The 22,035-nt window shown below is 45.6% G+C and overlaps 1 protein-coding gene across 1 annotated transcript; it reads right to left on the minus strand.

The window, feature by feature from the left end:
* Window positions 1–3,016: 3,016 nt before the first annotated feature.
* LOC144140854 (uncharacterized) lies at window positions 3,017–12,156 on the minus strand. Its single transcript, XM_077672363.1, has 3 exons — window positions 11,853–12,156; window positions 7,850–8,041; window positions 3,017–3,082 (listed from the first exon to the last, which is right to left on the minus strand). The coding sequence occupies exons 1-3, from the start codon at window positions 11,962–11,964 to the stop codon at window positions 3,072–3,074; spliced, it is 315 nt and encodes a 104-aa protein (XP_077528489.1). The 5' UTR covers window positions 11,965–12,156; the 3' UTR covers window positions 3,017–3,071.
* Between the last annotated feature and the right edge of the window lie 9,879 nt (window positions 12,157–22,035).

Raw genomic sequence — 22,035 nt, forward strand, 5'->3', positions numbered from 1 at the left:
TTTTCTAATGGTATGATGCTGTCTAGCTACGATGGATAGGTTTAACCCCCCCCCCCCTTTTCGCCCACTCTGTACGGTACGATAAATGACAGTGAAATTTGCTGCAATACACCATTCTCAACATTTCTAAGGGGAAGTGCTGTCATGCTTGATGTAAGGTAAAACAGGCTATGGTCAGCTTTACACGGGTTTTTTTTATTCTGTCGTTATAATGCATTTTTTTATCCAATGATACGCCACGAAAACAGCAGCATTCAACTTCTCGAACTGTAGATGTTGATAATTTTGGGTTAATTTTCGTAATGTGCTTGTTTGGATCAAAGATATTATACATTTAGTTTTGGGTACGTTTAAGGGCAATCTGTTTTCACATAACCATTCTACCACGTAACTACGTATCTGAGTTGCAGTTGATTCTATTTCTTTCTTTCTTTCTTTCTTTATTTGGTACCCACAGCGCCTTTTTGGCATTACAGTGGGGGGGAATAACAAAAAAGAAATACATCAACTAGTCACATACACAACAAAAATCAAAAATGTTTCAGAGGCCGCGAGCCCCTTTTAAGATACATTCGTTCACACACGGAGGAAAATAAAAATATAAAAATTAAAGAAAGGATGTACCATGCCCTTCAAATTTCGGAACTAACGGTTGTCAGTAACAGCACAAATGGCCTAATTTCCTCCTCTGAAATTTTTGACAGTGTGTCGTTAGCGTGGAATATTGTTTCGCGGTACTAGTACAATGTGTAAGGTCATTTATGCGCAATGAAAATGGAATAGGCACCACCAGTACGGAGCCCTTTGGCACACCGTGGATCATGGCAAGGAAAGTCAAAACACTCTGCGTCAACCTGTGACACTGCTGACGGCATTGCAGATAGCGTCGAAAGCACCTTAGTGTATTGTCGCAGGAACCGTAGCGTTCCAATTTGCTTATTAGTGTTTCACAATCCAAGGAAGCAAAAGCTTTCCTCATGTATAAGAAACCACCGATAACAAGTACCTGTTCATTCAAACAGTTGTTCCATTATTTGTAACGCTAGTCACCGCTGTGCTGGCCTAATTGTTTGGGCGAAAATCATGTCGGCTTTTGGTTAACAGATCATACTATATTAAACATGAGTAGTTGGCTTTTCTAATAGTTATTCAAAACACAAGTAACTGTATAAAGTACTGAGACTAATCAAACCTTCCGTAACAGATTCTGGTCGCAACCCTTGTAAACTTGTCTAATTTGGCCCTTTTATGCAAATCAGGGTTATTACCGGAGTTGTAGAGAGTATTGAATATTTAACACGAAGCATGTTGGCGTTATATTTCAGCACGTTGAGTGATAACCTCTCGCAACCTGTCGCATTATCATTTGGTGTTACGCGCTACCTGGGCAGATCGCGGGTGGAGCCTCAACGCGGCACAGTAGGCGGGCGCTTTGAAAAGGAAAGTACAGCTAATACCGAGACAACTTTTCTTCCTCAACATTGTCGTTCTGAAAAAGGGAGTTGGGCCCCTACTTGATATTGTACGGTAACGTGAGAGATGACATGCTTCTGCGCATATTTATTCTAGAAAACTGGCTAGCTCCACAGACGAAACAAAACGAACAACAAATAATTAATTAATTATTTATTAGTTAAATAATTCATTCATTTAATCAATAATTCATTTTCTATCTACGTACTAATACCGCTCGGCTAATAACGCGTGGCAAAAATAAAATGAAACAACCATAAATGCTACTTTTTTACATATGAAACTTATTTTTTGCAGACTTAGGTACATTCGGAATAGAACATATTGAAAATAGCAAAATGTCAGCGCCTACAGACTTCTGGAGGTCGCTCAACTGTTTCACATGGGCACAACGAGTGCTCGCTTGATCATTGTTGGATACTTTTTTATTCGACAAACTAACGCTCTTGCTCTAATTACAGTGAAGCCTGAGAACGGCATTGGACATAGCTTTGATTGTAATACCGTAAAGCCGTCATACTATGAAGATGACAAGTTGAATTTCACGGAAGAGCCCTATATTGCTTTACGCACGTGCTGTTCTCACCCAAGGACATGGCTCTGCTAAGGACGGTCATGCAATCATATTTCTCTAGTACTAGCTCATGATGGTAATAATTCCGCAACATCCTCCCGCCCGCGCGAATGATGCTAACGCAAAGAAGCAGAGAATTATCTCGGAGAAAGTTAAAAAAATGAAATAATTCTATCCTCAGTCTCGTGCAAATCCTTTAAGCAGGCCACTCGCAGATCGTCAGACGTTTTCCTCCCCAACGGGGCTTCGAGGATATGTATCGGCTCCTAAGTGATGTCTCCTAAGTGAGGCAACTAAGGCTTTACAGAAATATTTTCCGAAGAAGATATAAAACGCCATGCCAGTCGAGGAGCTTCCCTAGATCTGTGTGACTAGGTTTTGTTTGGCCTCGACTGCCTCTTTCTTGGCAAAACTTGCCTTGGGAACGACGAATACCCAGTTGCTTTTGGCCAGACTCACTGGGATTGTAGTCTGGTAAAATCTAAAGTTTGGGCGGTTGTCTTTAACTTTACCGTCTCATTTCGCCTAATGCAGTGCCGCATATTGCGCTTGTGGTGCTCGTTCGAGTCGGTATACTTGGGGTGACTTTTGTGACCCCAAGTTCCTTTTGTGATATTGTCTGCTAGAGGTATCCCGCAATTTTGCAGAGTTTTTACCCAAGTTTTGAGCTTTCGTAATCCCGACTTCTATCAGATCTGGAAACCGCTAGATGCATTTTCTATGTGAATGTACGTAAGCAGTGTTGACCATAAGTCAGGTGCGCTATTATATCTTGTATTTAGCTTTGCAGTGCACTCATACCACCAAGATCATGTTGAAAACCCGGCTGACGGCAGTACCAACGTGGCAAGGCGGTGTGTCACGGTATACAGGTGCTGAATAAAACAAGTTCACCATTAACACCACAACTTTAAAAAACTTGGTACGCACAATAAATATAGTTATAAATGACCACACATACAAAACTCATTGAAATGATGAAGATTTATTTCGCACTGCTTCGTTGCCAAGGCTTGAGACGTCATCATTGAACTTCTGCAATAAGAAAACCACACCGTTAAACAGAAATTTGATTCCGGGACATGAGCTGAAAATTTTCAATCACGTCGGTAACACCTACAGGGAAAAAATCGCCAACTTAATTTTACTGACCGTCCCTTCGGGGGTTTTTATTTGAGAAACAAATTGCTTAAGCTCATACTGTTTATGATAGCATAGAAATAGTGCGCGGCCCCCTAAAAGAAAAACAGAGAAACCTATAGCAGAGGACAATTTTGGATGGTGGTAAATAAGGTGGAGTATAAGGTACAATATATATATATATATATATATATATATATATATATATATATATATATATATATATATATATATATATATATATATTTGTTGTTACGTACCCAGTCAGTTTACCGTGATTCAAGCGTCTAACACATACACGGAAGACATACTATTTAGTTACCTACAAAACAGCGCAAAGGAAAGAAGCAGATACCGAGGTGCAGGAGAGGATCACAGTATTGAGCGCCATGATTGAAACTGCGCTGAGACACCTAACTCTTTGCTACTGGCTAATAATTTTGCCCAGAATATTTTCTCGACTGCCGTAACATTGGAACACATTTGGGTTTTGTTTCTTGCCCTAGTTTAACAATGCGCACCAAAACATAGTCTAAGCGGGTGGCCCAGACACGGAGTGTCCGCATTGGCAAGCAACAATTGTTTCTGTTAAATTGTTTCCCTTTCTGCATCTAAAACCTACAGCGGCCACAATCGTAGCTTTGAGCCGTTACATAAAATTGCACCTGCACTCAGCAAATTTTTTCTGCGTGCCGAGTTTGTAGCGGATACTCAGTGCAAGTTACTGACAAGTTCTACTGCCGTTACTTTGGCTTAAAACCGCGTACATGTTCCAGGCTAAACTGCACAGTGTCAAGTATTCTGTTTGAGAGGTGTTTGAAAGAAGCAATGTTTTAATGAATGTACTGTGGAAAGCAGCAGTTCTCACTGCTAGTTCGATTGATCGAATAATATTCAAATTTTTTTATAAAGTATATTTGCACTCTCAATAAATACAGCAAGAATAGGGTTCTAGTTCTATCAAACAATGGCTGAGCTTTTCTTAAACATCACATGATATGTAAAAATTGTAAGGAGATTGAAGAAAACCTTCACAGACCCTTTATTAACGAACGTTTTGAGTATATGCAATTTTATGTATATGATCACCTTCTTGGTGGCCTTGCTATAAATTTTGAGTTTTTTTAAAAAAAGATACTTCCTCTAGCGTCTACTTCCGCCATCCGCTTTTGCTCAGGCATGCTATTACGCGGTATTTCAGAAATTTTGTGCCGTGAGCTGAATACATAAGTTTGGCCCACAGTTTTTTTCATTATCGTCCTCTGGTCAAGCGACGAGCAAATTTCGGTTCATTAAGACTCAGCACTACACTTTCATGAATAAAATGTTTAAATAAAAACAGCCTATTTTCAGCTAGCAAAATTTTGTCGCCAGCACGGCACTTTTATAGTCCGTATATCCGATTTTGGAGTGTCTGCTAGTAGATTAAAAATGAAGTCATGACCCAGTCTCATGCAGATATATATAACACATAAAAACCCATTCATACTATAGTATCAGAATGCCTATATTTGGTTGATAAAAATGTTTTTTTTTTCTGGAATGCAGTGCTGTTTATTAAAATATCTGACGTCACAAGCTGTTGAAGCATAGCAGAGCGGCTGGAACTAACGCTTTAGTCGCAACGTACAATAGGCGTTTCCCCCAATATTTTACCAACGCCCACAGAAGCAACACCTTCGACCCAGATAAGTGTTCTCTTATCATTCTCTCGCTCCTCCGCCTATACAATCCTATAATATATGATCTGTGTCCCTTCGTTTATGGTAACAGCAATGTGCCAAGAACTGGTACGGTATTCTCTGGAAACCTCGAAACAGCGAGAGAGCGGACAGTTCATATAGGTAGGACGACCATGTATAAATATATTTTACTGATTTCTCCATTGTCTCTGTTGTCTGAACTTTTTGGGAGTGTTAGAAGATTTAGACTGTCTGAATTTCTAAACAAATAGAAAATACTGAATGATGCACAGTACGGTTTCCGGAAAAGATCTACCGAGCAGGCGTTATTGGCAGAAAGACAGAAAATAATTGGCACAATTAGGCAACAACTATACACAAGTAGTCGCTGTAGAAACCTGCAGAAAGCATATGAATTAGCGAATCATGACATACATTTACAAACACTTCCTCACCACTATACAACAAGTGTTGTAGCATAAACACTAGGGGGGGGGGAATTTATGTTCGAGATGCCAGTATGTCTTAATATGTACTACAATACACCCGAAATATCTGAGAGGAAAAGAAGTTCCCCAAACGGGAATACTGTGTTCCTCAAAGTTCATTATAATGACTTGTATTAATACCTCACTCCGTATGATGGGTATTATATATGTCCGTCTCCTCAAAATAACTTTGACCTGAAAGCGCTTTTCCTTACACTTCGCTGCAGAGCACCCGCATTTGACACGTTTATGTTACATGGTCAACACCTGACCTTGATGTTCTGTAAAATTGAATACAAATAAAGGATATCTAACGAAACCTCCGTAAACCGAAATATTATTAATTTGGCAAGTGAGCAAACCCGCAAATATTAGCTCGAAAACTCTATAATAGAGAGAGTTAAAACCCAGAAGACTATAGGTGTTTGGTTCACAAGCAAACTTTCCTGGAATAGAAACACCCAAAAGGTGTGTTCTGAGTAATGAAAGTTTACATTGCATGCTTAAAATAATTGTCGGTCCCTCTTTCCTTACCACAACTGCGGTAATAACCGGTACTTAAAGGCAAGAGACTCAAATGCTTCCATTTTAGAAAAAGCATTGTTGTGTTTACGGTTGTCGGTAAAGAAAATGGTCGACGCTTTAAGGAGTAAATAGGAACCAAGTGTCGTCTAATGGGATTTCACTCCGGGTGTTCAGAGTAGCAAATAAAGCACCACCGTTCAGCTATTTCGGCACATTGGCCGCAGTGCAAAAAAGGCCGTTATTTCTTTCTTTCTTTCTAACACATATCTATTTGGTGGATTTGCCAGGTATCAGGAGCTTTGAGAGACTACTGCCCCAATTTACAAATGTCACAACAGTAGAATTTGAGCGCCGTGGCTACTTGGATAGTTCATTTCCTGGCGTCATTGGTAACGCCCCGAAATAACGGAGATGCACTTATGTGCTGTCTAGTTCTTTTCTTTGCATCCCCGTTTTGTCGCGCTGTTCCCCATGATGTAAGAAGTTGAATGTCAAAGTTGTTGTATGGTACGTGCGGCGTGGCACCTGGCGGTGATGGAACGAGAGCAGAGCAAATGCACAGTAGCCACGCAGAACCCGCATTCTAGGAAAACAATAGCGTGTGTAAGTCTGCTTGCTACGTACACCCAAAACGAAAAGTTTACGGACCACGAAAGCAGCAATTTTGGGTGATTTCTCTGCCCGGAGGCAGCCCGAGGTACTATTTGCCGTATTTTTCATTGCTTCAGTAACTATACCACGTCTCAGATGCACACGCCAGTTTGTCGGCCTTCTACCGGAAAAGAAATAACCTAAAACTGCCATTTTTCTGGTCCGTAAAGTTTTGATCGTGGCTGTACACCCCACCTTAACGAACGAACATAAGAATAACAGGCGCAAATGGGATAGCAGCAAAAAAGTTGTACTAACTCCATGACTTCGCATCAAACGCGAAAGCCGGCTTAAATGCCTCGAGTACCTTTTATTCAATAGTATTCTAATTTTCGTTGCGATTGGGCACTTAGGGGTCTTGTATTTATGCAAGACTGATTATAGTTGAAAAAAGGGTACTAGGAAGTTTCGAAAATTTCTGATGAAGAGAAATAAATTTTAGAAAACAGTTTGTTATGAAAGCGGGTTTGATCAAAGTTACGCATCTATACTATTACAGAAAAAAAAACAAAATGCTTGAAATATTAACCTTTACAACCACCATATACTTCATACACAATGCAGACAGTCGGTAATACCTGCATTGTGTAGGAGGTGCACAGTGGGCACAAAGGTTCCTTACTACGTTATGCAATAAACTGCTTTTCCAGGTTTCCCGGTTCCTAAGTATAATTCGAGTGCATCATATCTATGATAAAAGGCCGTCTAATAAATTTGTTAATTAGTGTTAATAAAGCTTTGATTGAAATACTTATTATATAACCGTTAGGACTGTATCACGTCTGTAAATGCTATATTCTATATATTCTGCGTGATATATCTTTACAATAGGTATGTCCACTTCATTTGTTGTGTGTTTCTGAGCTTCAAGCTAACCCTTCAACTGGTATTTAAATATGCCGTAATGGTCGGAACCGGAAGTCATGGAGGAGAGCCTGCGACCATATGTACTCGTCAACCACCCTCCCACCTACTTCCAAGCTATGAGTATATTTTTTATGTGTAGGATCCACACACGGCGTAATTGGAATGCCCTGAAGGCTATTCTTGAGGTTCCTTAGTGCACTGAGTGCCTGGATCTATGCGAGGAACAAGAGATTTGTCAAACAGAAGTCTTAAGCTCGTGCTCCGCGTTCAACTGATAGAAAAATCTATAAACTCAATTATTGTCATGTAGGCAAGTGCATTTTCTACATATAGTTCAATTCGTAGGCGTTCAGAGACGTCTTCAAGTTTATTGTTGTAGGAGCGCTGAATTTACTGTTTGTCTATAACACAATCTATAACAATGTAATGAAACTGAAAGCGTTACTCACGGATGCATTTCCTGTAGCAAGAATCGTAGGCATACACGTTGCTGCTGGAGTCAAAACAGCCTGTGTAATAAATAACAGTGCATGAATCTCCTCCCCGCCAGTAAGAAAAGGTCCGCGACCTTCCGCAGTAACTTCCGTGGATGAACCAGTAGTAGCAGTCTCGGGACGGCACTCCCGGCTCTGTACCTGGAGCTGAGCAAGAAAAGAGATCACGCATCATGTCGTGCGGCAAACTAAGTACTCAAGCTAGAAGATTATATATATATATATATATATATATTGTTCCGAGGATGATGTGGTGAAACCTCATGGCTGCCGCCTCAGAGACCATCTGGCTATGTGCCCGCGCCATGCCGGCTATGCGCCTAGCGCTGACAGGGAACGAAGAGGAAGACGAGGATTTCCACTCGGACTGATTTTGTGTAAATACCTGCTAATACACCAGTATTCCTTGTGCCATCCTCGTAACAATATATATATATATATAAATATATATATATATATATATATATATATATATACACATATATATATATATATAGATATATATAAGGTAAGTAGAGACACAGACCCACGAGAAAGACATTAAAATAAAAATAAAAGTTTATCTACGTTTCAGGAGGAGGACTTGCTTTCTTAAGACTTCCTGATACGTCAGTAAACTTTTATTTTTAATTTACCGTCTTTCTCGTTTCTCTCGGTCTCTATTTACCTTATTTTTTCGTGCTTTGTGTGAGTTTTTGTTTCTAGACTATATATATATATATATATATATATATATATATATATATATATATATATATATATAAGGTTAGCAGAGACAGAGACGCACGAGAAGGACATTAAAAATAAAAAAAGTTCACTGACGTTTCAGGGAGAGGAATCCCTTTCTTCAGTGTACCTGAAGAAAGGGAGTCCTCTCCCTGAAACGTCAGTAAACTTTTATTTTTATTTTTAATGTCATTCTCGTGTGTCTCTGTCTCTACAAACCTTATTTTTTCGTGCTCTATGTGAGTTTTTGTTTTCAGACTATATATATATATATATATATACAAAAGTAGGCTTCGTCGCCAGGATGCTTGGCATGTACTGAAAGCCGCGGGCTCCTTTGTTCGTATTTCAATTTATCATTATAGTGCGGTGGTACATCAAAGCATAGAGGGAGGGCGGAGTGAAGTCGGTGGCGGTTCTTTTTAGGTTCAGAGCCGTAGTGCAGAGCACTTTTTGGGCTGGCCTTTACGTCGTAGCTCGATCGCTGGACTCAAGCCGAGTCACATGCCGTTTCATCGTCGCGGCGTCACCTAGAGGCTTCGAAAGCCAAGCGGTTTTTATAGTCATAAGCGTTCCATACTCTTTAAACGCTGGCGCTTGTCATACATCGCCCCGTTGTTTCGCGAAAAGAAAACTGTAGGTACGTTTGACTCAAAACACACGCAATTAACCAGCAGCGCCCGAGTTCCTTTAGTTGGGAATGCTCGTTGGGTTGGTTTTTACGATATTCAGCGACCAAAAGTTGCAGTGAAACGCCGGCACGTGCGGGAGGAAAATAAAGCTCAAAAAGGTCATAACTCCAGCTTGCGCAGATTCAGGAATGGGGCGCGCGAGCACTCTGAAGGTGAGAAAGTTGAAATTCATTGGGTGGTAGCAGTGAGCGCATAAGGGCGCTACAGCCTAATATCATGAATCACTGCTCTGCACTTCCGACAGCTTTCACCTTGAGTGGAACAGCCTTAATTTTTTAATTACTGCAATTTGCTGAACCATCTGCGAGGGCCGGATTACGTCTACTTTTGGGGGCAATTTTCGGTGACCGCTTTCTTTAGTTGTGCCTACAACAGTCTGTAGTGAAATATTTACAAACGTGGTTCGAGGGTTTCAAGCATGTGGCACTCAGTTTTCGTGAACTAAATCACTGTTGTTAGTGGTGGCGAGTGGTTGATGCCACTGACTGGAGTTCGTTTGGTACCGCTGAGCACGCCATGTTGAACAACAGGAAAGGAAAATTAAGCGGTTCGTGGAAGACCAATCTTTCGCTAGGCCCTTTTCCGGTACCGCTGAGGGTGGTACCGGTTGGCGCAAGGGAGAAGAGAGACGCAGAATTAAAATTGATCTGCTTTCCTGCCCTTGTTTTTCTTAGAGTGAACACGGCCTTTTTATCCAGGATTAGGTGGTAGCAAACAAGGGCATATCTACCACCACTCACACCGGGGCAGCACATAGCTTTCGCGTTTGTCTGCAGTTTCCCGAGTAAACTCGCCTATTTTGTAGCGTAAGTTACACTGGCCGAGGTTGAGCAGTTTCTCGTAGCTCCTGGACAGCTGTGCTGCGCATGCGCGAGGAGCAGTTACTTCACACGGGGCGCAGAACGTTGGTCGCTGCCCGTCTTCTGGCCCATACCCCACGCAACCAGCGTCTTCGCCGACCTCCGTTCCGCACGTGGCGGCCCGGTCCATTTGATGATCATGTGAGCTGTGGCCGGGTGTGGAACCGATGGCTCGTGCATCGCAGCAGCACCGGCGTGCGCCTGTGGAACCCTCTTAGCTCTGGGGCGATTGGTGACGCTGCGTCGGAGCCGCTTGATAAATATACGTGTGTCACATGATGCGTATACCATAAGTGTGCCCTTGAAGGAGCCGTAAGCATGATAATAAAGACAACCAGGAAAGCTAAGAACAACCAGCTGAGCCTTAGCGGACGCTGCGTATATCGTGGCATAGCCGAGCAAACCCACTGCTAATTTTTTTTCTGAATTTTAATTAAAATGTATCTAACGAAAATTTTCCCACGACATCACAGTACACCCTTATACCGCTATTCAAATTATGTGTGTGTCGAATAATTTAATATTCATTCTGCCCTGATCGTGCATTCACGCCACGTACGAAGAACAGAAATCTACTCTAGGAGTGTTAGTGGTATATAGCATTGAATATACTTTTGCATCAAGCGTAATCGTTAGAACAACACCGATAGAAAATGTTGTAGCTTTACCGCTCAACATGAATTTAAACTTTCAGTACCGCCTTTGTAACTTTCCGTAACACGCGAAAAAAAATCGTCAAAATAAACAATTTTATCTACCACTCGTAGTACTGAAAAAATATTATTTTAAAAGCTCTTCAATATTCCTTCACAATCTCTTATCCTTTTTATGTAAATTCCCGTTTATGTCTTCAACAATCATTTCTTACTTTGTCCTTTACGCCTATCCAAAATGCTTTTCTTTGTCGTTTACGCCTATCCAAAACGCTTTTCTATCCTCAACAATTCTAGGAGCAACACATCTGTAAGACTTTCCTTGTTTCCTGCGTTGATATATTTTTTTATTTTCTACAAAGCATTTGCAACCACCTTATTCTTTCTCCTTCACGGTTCCGACTTCTTACATTAAAAATATTGATTTTCCAGTCCTCGTTACTACTGTTTAAATGCGCCGTATCTGTGTTTGTGTTCACACCGTCAGAAGAGAATGCGTACACATAAACTGAAGCACAAGCGTAATTGCAACTGACATTCTGATTGCAGAGCTTACACTGTGTACTGATGTTGTGTATTTATGTAGAGCGCATTGAAAATGTTTACATGCATACAAATATCGCGTTCTATTATAAAATCTGCATTTCGAAGCATGTAACTGGAACGCGCCCTTGACATTTATTTTTCAACTTTCATGGCACTAACCAGGGACGTATCGTGAAAATTCCGCTGTTCAAGCTTTTCTCTGAAAAAAAAACAAAAATGCTACTCCTATTTCGTTCAGTTCACGTTCTATAATTTTTTTGTTTGAATTGAGCTAAAATATTTACAGTGTTTTTTATAACTGTGCGTACGACATAAAAAAAATTACATAACAGATAACAGTAGAAAAGGGAACCTACCTGTTTCCTTCTTTCAAATATTGCATGTATGGTAGGACGTTTTTTCTACTTTTTTGCCACGAAACAAAGCAATGTTATTGCACGCTACTTGAAGTTGTCACCGTACTACACAAGTATTTACTTACTTGATGGGCAAACGTCATCACACTCTTCTTTTGATTCAAAGCTGTTGGTGTGGTCGTTGCAAACGTAGTTTCTCTCACACGCACCACTGTCTGCTTTGAAGCTCCATTTCATCCTTATAATAGTGCAGTCCTCTACTGTAGGGGTCAGTTGGCAGGTGGAATTTCTTGGTTCTGTTTAACGAGGTTTGAAAAAAGTGTTCTCGTATAAGTGCTATAGACAATCCTTCGCAACGAATATTGGCAATTTTCATACGTGCTTATTATTCTATTACCCTTGCAAAATTCTGTGCCGTAAAATTATGTGCCGTATGTTTGTGGTAATACCGCAAGGTTTAGGTATGCTGAATGCAGTGTCTTTCTAGAAATTTTCTAACTTGTAGTTTAAGAATGATATAGATACAGCTCTGTAACAATTATCATTCGTCGGTGAGGCTGCAAGCGAAGAAGCTATGGGAAACCATTGAAACCTCCCCTGGCGGACCACAAACTGATCATCAATCTGACAAGATGAAAAATTAATCGCCGCGTCTATATACATATCCTATACGCTAGCAGATGTATACATATTATGGGAGCTCTTTTTTTTTACGGAGCCAGCACTCTTGGTGTTGCTACCCGTGCTTCATCTGTATACTGTAATCGGCGGTAGCATCAGCAGGTACACTATCATTAGTGCTCGCCGAATTTATCAGTGGTACTCACAATTATCTCCATCACCACCATCATCGCTTACCCATAATAAACACAATTCTCTGGCGTTGTTTAATGGCCCGAGTGTCCGAACAAAAGGTCACTCCCAATCTTGTCTTCTAATGTGTACACATTTGGTTTACCTGACGTGTATATTACCTGATACCAATACACATTCACGCAAATGTATCCGTAAGTTCTTACACGTGAACACTCGTAAACACCCTTTTAGAGAATATGTATGGGCTACAATGATATAGGGAAAGCGCACTAACTCAAGGTCCAAATTTAAATTGTTAGGGGTGACCGGCACTTCCAAAAAAAAAACAACTCCCAAGCATTTCCCCGAGGGTGAACATGGTTAAGTGCGAATGCACGGGGTGATGCTATGAGGGGGAGTAAAGTTAAAATCCGTTGGCATTCGCCCGTGAGCGCGCGCGAGCCGACCCACGGAGGTCTGGCAGTTTATCGCTGCATATTGTCGCGAAGACAAGGACGATGCAGTTGTCTTGAATGAGAAACACGTTTATTGGAGCGAACTTGTGCTCCCCTAACAACTCAAAAGAATACAGAGGCGGCGAAGCAGCGGTCAACAAAGTGACTTGCGTCGGCGAGTGTCGTCGAATCGAATGCCCCGGCGTCCGCACTGCAGGCCTTTTATCTTTCGGCGCGCGTGGTTCTCGAAACGTCGATTCGCATCGAGAACATAGTAGATCCAGGAAGATCATTCTGGGCCGTTCACGTTAGATCGGAACGCTCTCCCCATCACAACAGATAACGCATGCGGCACAGAAAGAAAGAATGGAACACGCGCTTCCCTTGGCGCAGAGATAACGCAGACCGGCGCAGCCGGGCGGTAAAAGCAAAACACAAATAAGCAAACCCAATGTATGGTTCGCGGCATTACCCCCCCTCTAAGAGTGCATCGACCCGATGCTAATATAAGCGACAGTCCGAACAAATGAAAATAAAAGTTCTTCATCGTCCGTAGAAAGGTTTTAGGCGAACCACGTGGACGACTTCAGGCCGCCTGCGTTGTCGTGATGTGCCGGAGTCACCATCAGGGATCACTTCGTAGGTAAGTTGGCCAACACGTCGTAGAATCTGGTAGGGTCCGAAATAGCGTCGCAGGAGCTTCTCACTGAGTCCGCGTCGTCGAATGGGAGTCCAAACCCACACACGATCCCCTGGTTGGTACTCGGCGTCTCGGCGTCGGAGGTTGTAGCGGCCCGTATCCACCAGTTGCTGGTCCGTTATACGAACTCGAGCGAGCTGGCGGGCCTCCTCCGCACGTTGAAGATATCCGTGGACGTCGGCGTTGAGGTCGTCGTCTTCTACGTGCGGAAGCATGGCGTCGAGCATCGTAGTCGGCCTTCTACCGTAGACAAGCTCGAACGGCGTCAGCTGCGTCGTCTCCTGGATAGCCGTGTTGTACGCAAACGTGACATACGGGAGCACTTCGTCCCAAGTCTTATGTTCAACGTCAACGTACATTGACAGCATATCTGCGATTGTCTTGTTCAGACGTTCTGTTAGTCCGTTCGTTTGGGGGTGGTACGCCGTCGTTCTTCGGTGATCCGTGTTGCTGTAGCGCAATACTCCTTGCATCAGCTCCGCAGTAAATGCCGTTCCGCGGTCTATGATTAGGACTTCCGGGGCTCCATGTCGCAGCACAACTTGGCTTATAAAGAACTTTGCCACTTCTTGTGCAGTCCCCCTCGGAAGAGCGGCGGTCTCTGCGTAGCGCGTCATGTAGTCTGTCGCTACGACAATCCACTTGTTCTGTGATCGTGACGTAGGGAACGGGCCTAAAAGGTCCATTCCAATCTGTTGAAATGGTCTCGATGGGACGGCGATCGGTTGCAGAAGTCCGGTGGGTCTTGTCGGCGGCGTTTTTCGTCGCTGGCAGTCACGGCAGCTCCGGACGTAGTGGGTGACGTCAGAGGTAAGGCCGGGCCAGTAGTACCTCGCCTTGATTTTTCCAATAGTGCGGGCTGTGCCGAGATGTCCGGAAGACGGGTCGTCGTGGCACGCTTCCAAAATTTCGTCACGAAGGTCCGCGGGGATGACGAGAAGGTAATTCGCTCTTGTTCCGGGGCTGAAATTCTTCTTCACGAGGACGGAGTTTCTCAGGCTGAATGCTGGTAAGCTGCGTTTGAAGGTCCTAGGAACGGCAACGTTGCATCCCTCGAGGTACTCGATTATGACGCGTAAGTCGGGGTCGGCACGCTGCTGGGCGGCTAGGTCACTCTCCGTCACGATCCCGAAGAACGCGCTGTCTTCATCAGAGTCTTCTGGTGGTGGGTCGACGGGGGCGCGGGACAGGCAGTCGGCGTCGGAGTGTTTCCTGCCGGATTTATAAACGACTGTAACGTCGAACTCCTGCAGGCGCAAGCTCCACCGCCCAAGACGGCCAGAGGGGTCCTTCAAATTGGCGAGCCAACACAGCGCATGGTGGTCTGTTACAACCTTGAATGGCCTTCCATACACGTATGGGCGAAATTTTGAAATCGTCCATATAATAGCCAGGCACTCTTTCTCAGAGGCAGAATAGTTTTTCTCCTCCTTCGACAGACCACGGCTGGCATAGGCGATTACCCTTTCGCAGCCGCTTTGCTTTTGGACAAGGACGGCACCCAAGCCTATATCACTGGCGTCCGTGTGCATTTCCGTTTCGGCATTTTCGTCGAAATGAGCGAGCACGGGCGGGCTTTGCAGGCGTTTTTGCAGCTCGGAGAATGCTTTTTCTTGGTCGTTTTCCCAGCTGAAAGGGGTGCTGTCTTTCGTCAAGCGCGTGAGTGGCTCTGCAATGCGTGCGAAGTTTGCGACGAAGCGCCGGTAGTATGCGCACAGCCCGAGAAATCTTCGCACGCCCTTCTTGTCTTTCGGCCTAGGGAAGTTCGCGATAGCTGAAGTTTTTGCCGGGTCAGGTAGGACTCCCGCGGCGTTGACGACGTGGCCCAAGAACTTGAGTTCCTCGTATGCGAAACGGCACTTTTCAGGCTTCAGCGTCAACCCCGACGTACGAATGACCTCGAGTACGGACTCCAACCTTGCAAGGTGTTCGTCGAAAGTCCGGGCGAATACCACTACGTCGTCGAGGTATACGAGGCAGGTGTGCCACTTGAGGCCAGCTAGCACAGTGTCCATGACTCTTTGAAACGTCGCTGGTGCTGTGCACAGCCCAAACGGCATCACCTTGAACTCGTATAGGGCGTCTGGGGTTATAAATGCAGTCTTCTCTCGGTCTCTCTCGTCCACTTCAATTTGCCAGTAGCCGGTCTTCAGGTCCATCGATGAGAAGTACTTCGCGTGGCAGAGGTGGTCGAGGGCGTCGTCGATTCGGGGGAGGGGGTACACGTCCTTTTTGTGATTTTGTTCAGTCGCCGGTAGTCAACACAAAACCTTAATGTGCCGTCTTTTTTCTTTACGAGTACGACGGGCGCAGCCCAGGGGCTTTTCGATGGCTGTATAATGTCGTCGCTGAGCATGTCGTCGACTTGAGTCCGGATGGCTTCCCGTTCGTGTGAAGAGACGTGGTACGGTGACTGTCGGGTAGGTCGGGCTCCATCTTCGGTTATTATTCGGTGCTTCGCTAGAGGGGTCTGACGTAGTTTTGCGCTCGACAAAAAACATTCGCTATAGCGACGCAGCAAAGCCAATAATTTGTTCCGTTGTTCTTGCGGTAGCGCCGGATTCACGTCGAAGGGCTGCGGGAGCTTGAAGGTTTCTACGGGTGTGCGTTCAAAGTCGGCGACCGCGATCACGTCACTTGCTTCTTGCGCTTCTTCGAGGAATGCAATTGCCGCGCCCTTGTTTAAATGCTGGTACTCCTCGGTGAAATTAGTAACCAGAATGTGGGATTGGTGTTCCTTGAAGCGCGCAATGCCCCTTGCGACCGACACACCATGGTCGAGAAGCACCCTTTCATCAGTGTCTACGATAGCGTAGACGTCACGAGCAGCATCTTCACAGTAGACTGCGACCATCAAGATTGCGCGGGGTGGCAGGGTTACATGATCATCGGCAATCCTTACAGCAGCCCGTCGTTCGGGGTTCGGTTCCGGCGTCATGGAGTGATTGGGGGAAAAAGTTATTGACTTGGTCTGCAGATCGATTATTGCACCGTTGTCTATCAAAAAGTCCATTCCAAGATATACGTCGCGGGAGCAGTTAGGCAGAATGACGAACGCCGCAGGGTACGTTGTGCCGTCTATGGTGACGCGCGATGTGCACGTTCCACTTGGCGTCACGAGGTGGCCTCCTGCTGTGCGTATGTGCGGACCGTCCCATCTGGTCATAACTTTCTTCAGTTTAGACGCAAATGGTCCGCTCATTACCGAATAGTCAGCTCCCGTGTCTACGAGGGCGACTACGTCAAAGCCGTCGATGGACACCTTGACGTCAGATGCAGTCTTCCTCGAGTTCCGGGTTCGTTGGGGCGTCGTATCTCTGCTTGTACGTGTTGACGGTCGGGCAGTGTGCATCGTCGTTGTCGCCGTCTTCTCAACGGACGTCTCAGTCAGGTCGGGTACGCGTCGCGCCGTGTAGCTGTCGTCGTGTTCAGGAGTCTCGTTAGGGCTAGGTCGGGTCGTCGGGATGAGGGCATGTCGTGAATGATGGTCTTCAGCGAGTCGCTGCGTCGTTGGAGTGTTTTCATTTTTCCGCCGTTGTGCAACTTTACCTCCCGAATTTGCTGCTTTTAGTTTCCCCCGCGTGGGCTGGGGGACCTTCCACGTGAGAAGTCAGCAGTGCTGCGGTGGTTCCGTGACTGAGACGGGTAGGGCGACGGTGAACGGTTGAAGCGGGCTGGTCCTCGGTTGGTGTTGGAGAGGTATTCTTCGATCTCAGCAGGGCGCTGGCCGTATCGGGGGCGTGGGGCGTCGACGGAGAACCCTCGCAAACCGAGCCTCTTGTAGGGACAGCGACGGTAGATGTGGTCGGCCTCTCCGCAGTGGTAGCACACCGGGCGATTATCGGGCGTTCGCCACACGTCGGTCTTCCTTGGCGTCTGGTATTGGTCTACAGGGCGTCGGGCGGGCGGCGTTGGACGGTAGTATGGCTCGGCCTCTTGACGACGGGTTGGAGCAGGGCGGGGTTGACGAACAGCCGAGGAGTAGGTCATGGCTTGTGGTTCGCGGGGTGCTTCCGACGGCGTAGAAGTTCCCAGTGCGTTTTGGACTTCTTCTCGGATTACGTCGGTCAGGGAAGCCACTTGAGGTTGCGGCGTCGTTGGAAAAAGCTTCCGAAGCTCCTCCCTGACCACTGCTCGGATGGTCTCTCGCAATGTATCGGAGCTTCCATTTGCAGCACCGATGGTCTCCGAGAACAGCGCGTTGACAGGGCGGTCGTACTGCCTCGTTCGAATTTCTAGCGTCTTCTCCATCGCGGCCGCCTCAGACGCGAATTCGGCCACTGTCTTCGGAGGGTTACGGACTAGACAAGCAAAAAGCTCTTGCTTCCCTCCTCGCATTAGAAACCTGAGCTTCTTTTCCTTGGTCATTTCAGGGTCTGCACGACGAAAAAGTCGCTTCATCTCCTCAACGAAAATCACGACTCCTTCGTTGGGGTGCTGCGTTCGAGTTTCAAGCAAAAGCGCAGCTAGCTCTTTTCTCACCACGGTAGTGAAGGTCTTAAGGAACTCCCTCTTGAATTGAGTCCAGTCGGTCAAAGAGCTCTCATGGTTCTCGAACCAAGTTCGAGCAGCATCTTCTAAGTAAAAAAAGACATGCCGGAAAGTTTCTTCGTCGTCCCACCTGTTGAAGATGCGGACGCGCTCCAACTTCTCCAACCATTCTTCGGGGTCTTCAGCGGGGGCTCCCCGGAACGATGGCGGTTCTCGGGGCTGCTGCAGGATGATTGGCGACGTTGTTTCTTGCACCATGGTGTTGGTTGCAGCGTTCCTTCTCTTGGGCCCTTCTGGCAGAAGACCAAACTCGGGTAGCAATCCTTGCAGTCGGGGGCTTTCTCTGGTTGGACTGGCTTGGCGGCTTCGAGATGTCGTAGAGGGCATAAAGGCTTAGTACCCAGCACCTTCACCAGTTGTCGCGAAGACAAGGACGATGCAGTTGTCTTGAATGAGAAACACGTTTATTGGAGCGAACTTGTGCTCCCCTAACAACTCAAAAGAATACAGAGGCGGCGAAGCAGCGGTCAACAAAGTGACTTGCGTCGGCGAGTGTCGTCGAATCGAATGCCCCGGCGTCCGCACTGCAGGCCTTTTATCTTTCGGCGCGCGTGGTTCTCGAAACGTCGATTCGCATCGAGAACATAGTAGATCCAGGAAGATCATTCTGGGCCGTTCACGTTAGATCGGAACGCTCTCCCCATCACAACAGATAACGCATGCGGCACAGAAAGAAAGAATGGAACACGCGCTTCCCTTGGCGCAGAGATAACGCAGACCGGCGCAGCCGGGCGGTAAAAGCAAAACACAAATAAGCAAACCCAATGTATGGTTCGCGGCAAACGTCATCACACTCTTCTTTTGATTCAAAGCTGTTGGTGTGGTCGTTGCAAACGTAGTTTCTCTCACACGCACCACTGTCTGCTTTGAAGCTCCATTTCATCCTTATAATAGTGCAGTCCTCTACTGTAGGGGTCAGTTGGCAGGTGGAATTTCTTGGTTCTGTTTAACGAGGTTTGAAAAAAGTGTTCTCGTATAAGTGCTATAGACAATCCTTCGCAACGAATATTGGCAATTTTCATACGTGCTTATTATTCTATTACCCTTGCAAAATTCTGTGGCGTAAAATTATGTGCCGTATGTTTGTGGTAATAACGCAAGGTTTAGGTATGCTGAATGCAGTGTCTTTCTAGAAATCTTCTAACTTGTAGTTTAAGAATGATATAGATACAGCTCTGTAACAATTATCATTCGTCGGTGAGGCTGCAAGCGAAGAAGCTATGGGAAACCATTGAAACCTCCCCTGGCGGACCACAAACTGATCATCAATTTGACAAGATGAAAAATTAATCGCCGCGTCTATATACATATCCTATACGCTAGCAGATGTATACATATTATGGGAGCTCTTTTTTTTTACGGAGCCAGCACTCTTGGTGTTGCTACCCGTGCTTCATCTGTATACTGTCATCGGCGGTAGCATCAGCAGGTACACTATCATTAGTGCTCGCCGAATTTATCAGTGGTACTCACAATTATCTCCATCACCACCATGATCGCTTACCCATAATAAACACAATTCTCTGGCGTTGTTTAATGGCCCGAGTGTCCGAACAAAAGGTCACTCCCAATCTTGTCTTCTAATGTGTACACATTTGGTTTACCTGACGTGTATATTACCTGATACCAATACACATTCACGCAAATGTATCCGGAAGTTCTTACACGTGAACACTCGTAAACACCCTTTTAGAGAATATGTATGGGCTACAATGATATAGGGAAAGCGCACTCACTCAAGGTCCAAATTTAAATTGTTAGGGGTGACCGGCACTTCTAAAAAAAAAAACTCCCAAGCATTTCCCCGAGGGTGAACATGGTTAAGTGCGAATGCACGGGGTGATGCTATGAGGGGGAGTAAAGTTAAAATCCGTTGGCATTCGCCCGTGAGCGCGCGCGAGCCGACCCACGGAGGTCTGGCAGTTTATCGCTGCATATATAGGGGGGTACGCCGCGCCGAGCGCGCCGAGCCGGGTGGCTGAGAGAGGAGGCGAGCGCAAGGGGAGAGGGACAGCGGCGCACGGCAGCTGCAGCCGAGCGAGGGGGAGAGGAGAGAGTGTGACGTCACGGTGGAGAGAGAGGCGCGCGGCAGCTGCTGGGGAGAGGAGGCGCGCTGTGACGTCATACCATGACGTCACGGCGCGAGGAGCGGTGCGGGGAGCGGCGCGCACCTGCGCAGCCACGGCGAGGAGGCGGAGCGAGCGCGGTCACGTGGTGAAGTGACGTCACCGCGCCGTTGCTACCGACGCTCCTCTCCGCTCCACGCCGTTGCTAGGGAGAGGAGGACTGCGGACGCCGCCGCCGCCGCCGCCGCCGGCGGTGGAAGGTTTGGGGTCGCTTATAAAGTGCATTCGCACTTAAAAGCAAAGACGATTCGTTGCAATATGGGGATGGTTGGTGGGTAGCCGAAGAAATGACGAGAAATAGTTTGGTCTTTGAAGATCTGGTACTGGTCTGCTGCTGAGCTTGATCAACGACTGTTAATACTGTGCTTTACTCTAAATATACCGTGTCCCCTCAACAGTATAATTGCGAATGACATAAAATCTTGCACACAGGAAACGAACTTAGGGAACCGACTTATGACACTGAAGTGCACTTGTCAAAATTATGGTTTTGTTTGCACTGCATAAACTCGCTCAAAGTGACACACGTTTCATCGCTTATCGAGTCGATAGAGCAGCATTCCATGTATAAAGCTGGAAAGAAGAAAAAAATACCATGAGACATTTTCAGCGGCGGCAACAACTTCAGCGAAGCGTATTTGATTTGCGATGTGATCGGAGGATGTCCGAGGTTGTAATTCAAACCAGCTTTGGTTTCCGTTTTGTGCAACAACATGATTGGCATCCGAAGTTATTGTTGGTTTGGCATTCTCAAAACTTTGGGACTCAGCATATCGGTATTCTGCAATGTTTTGTTGCGTGTATAATGCGTCATATATAGGCATACCAGAACCTAATATAATCCCAACGTTTACTAGCTGACGCGCGCGAATTTACTTAGCGACCTCCTCGTCATCAGAAACACTCCGCTGTGAGGCGTTTCAGCCCCAACTGTGGAGCTTGCTTGACTTGTCTCTGTGTAGTAAAAGGCGTGTTAGCACCAGTCCATGAGTCAGCTGATTCGGCACAGCGCCCGCAAGCAGCCGGTGCGTATGTCAACACCACGCCAACGAGAACTTGCCAGCGCGTCTGTGTCAGTATGAACGCAGTCTGTCAACTCTATAGTGGAGAAAGGACGGTTGCAGGGCAAAATTGTGAGTTCAGTATACAAAACATTACATTCACTACAAAGAATAAACTAAAACCATGCACCGCTCTGTTAAACGACCACAGTGGTTAAACGCAAAGTTCTATGGGACGAATTATTTAGTTTCCGTCTAAGATTTCCCAACCGCTTCGACCATTTCGAAATGGAGCAATCGGATAGACGCCGACTTGGTAACGCGAGGTACTCTGGTTTGATTCTGGCCAGGGGAAGCGTTTTTTCTTACACTTCGGCGCATTCGTGTTGCAGACGCCGAATTGGCAACACTAAATCTTCGATTCAAAACAAAACAAGTCCTATAGAGCATTTCAACTAACAGCAGCACACTGCACCCTGCGCTTCCAACCACTCGGACATAGCCCTAGGGTGGTCCCGGATCGAAATATAACTCATTTACCATATATCCTGGTAAAGTTTTTAGTTCCGACATTCCACTTAGCTCAAAAAACTATTCGTTGATTAAAGCTTGTGCAGTGAGCGTTCCTACATTTGCACAGATACCTTATATATACCAACTGCAATCCTGAGGTAGGAAAA

Source organism: Haemaphysalis longicornis, unplaced genomic scaffold (genome assembly GCF_048455015.1).
Source record: "Haemaphysalis longicornis isolate Haplotype H1 unplaced genomic scaffold, Haemaphysalis longicornis Haplotype H1 scaffold_52, whole genome shotgun sequence".
Lineage (NCBI taxonomy): Eukaryota > Metazoa > Arthropoda > Arachnida > Ixodida > Ixodidae > Haemaphysalis > Haemaphysalis longicornis.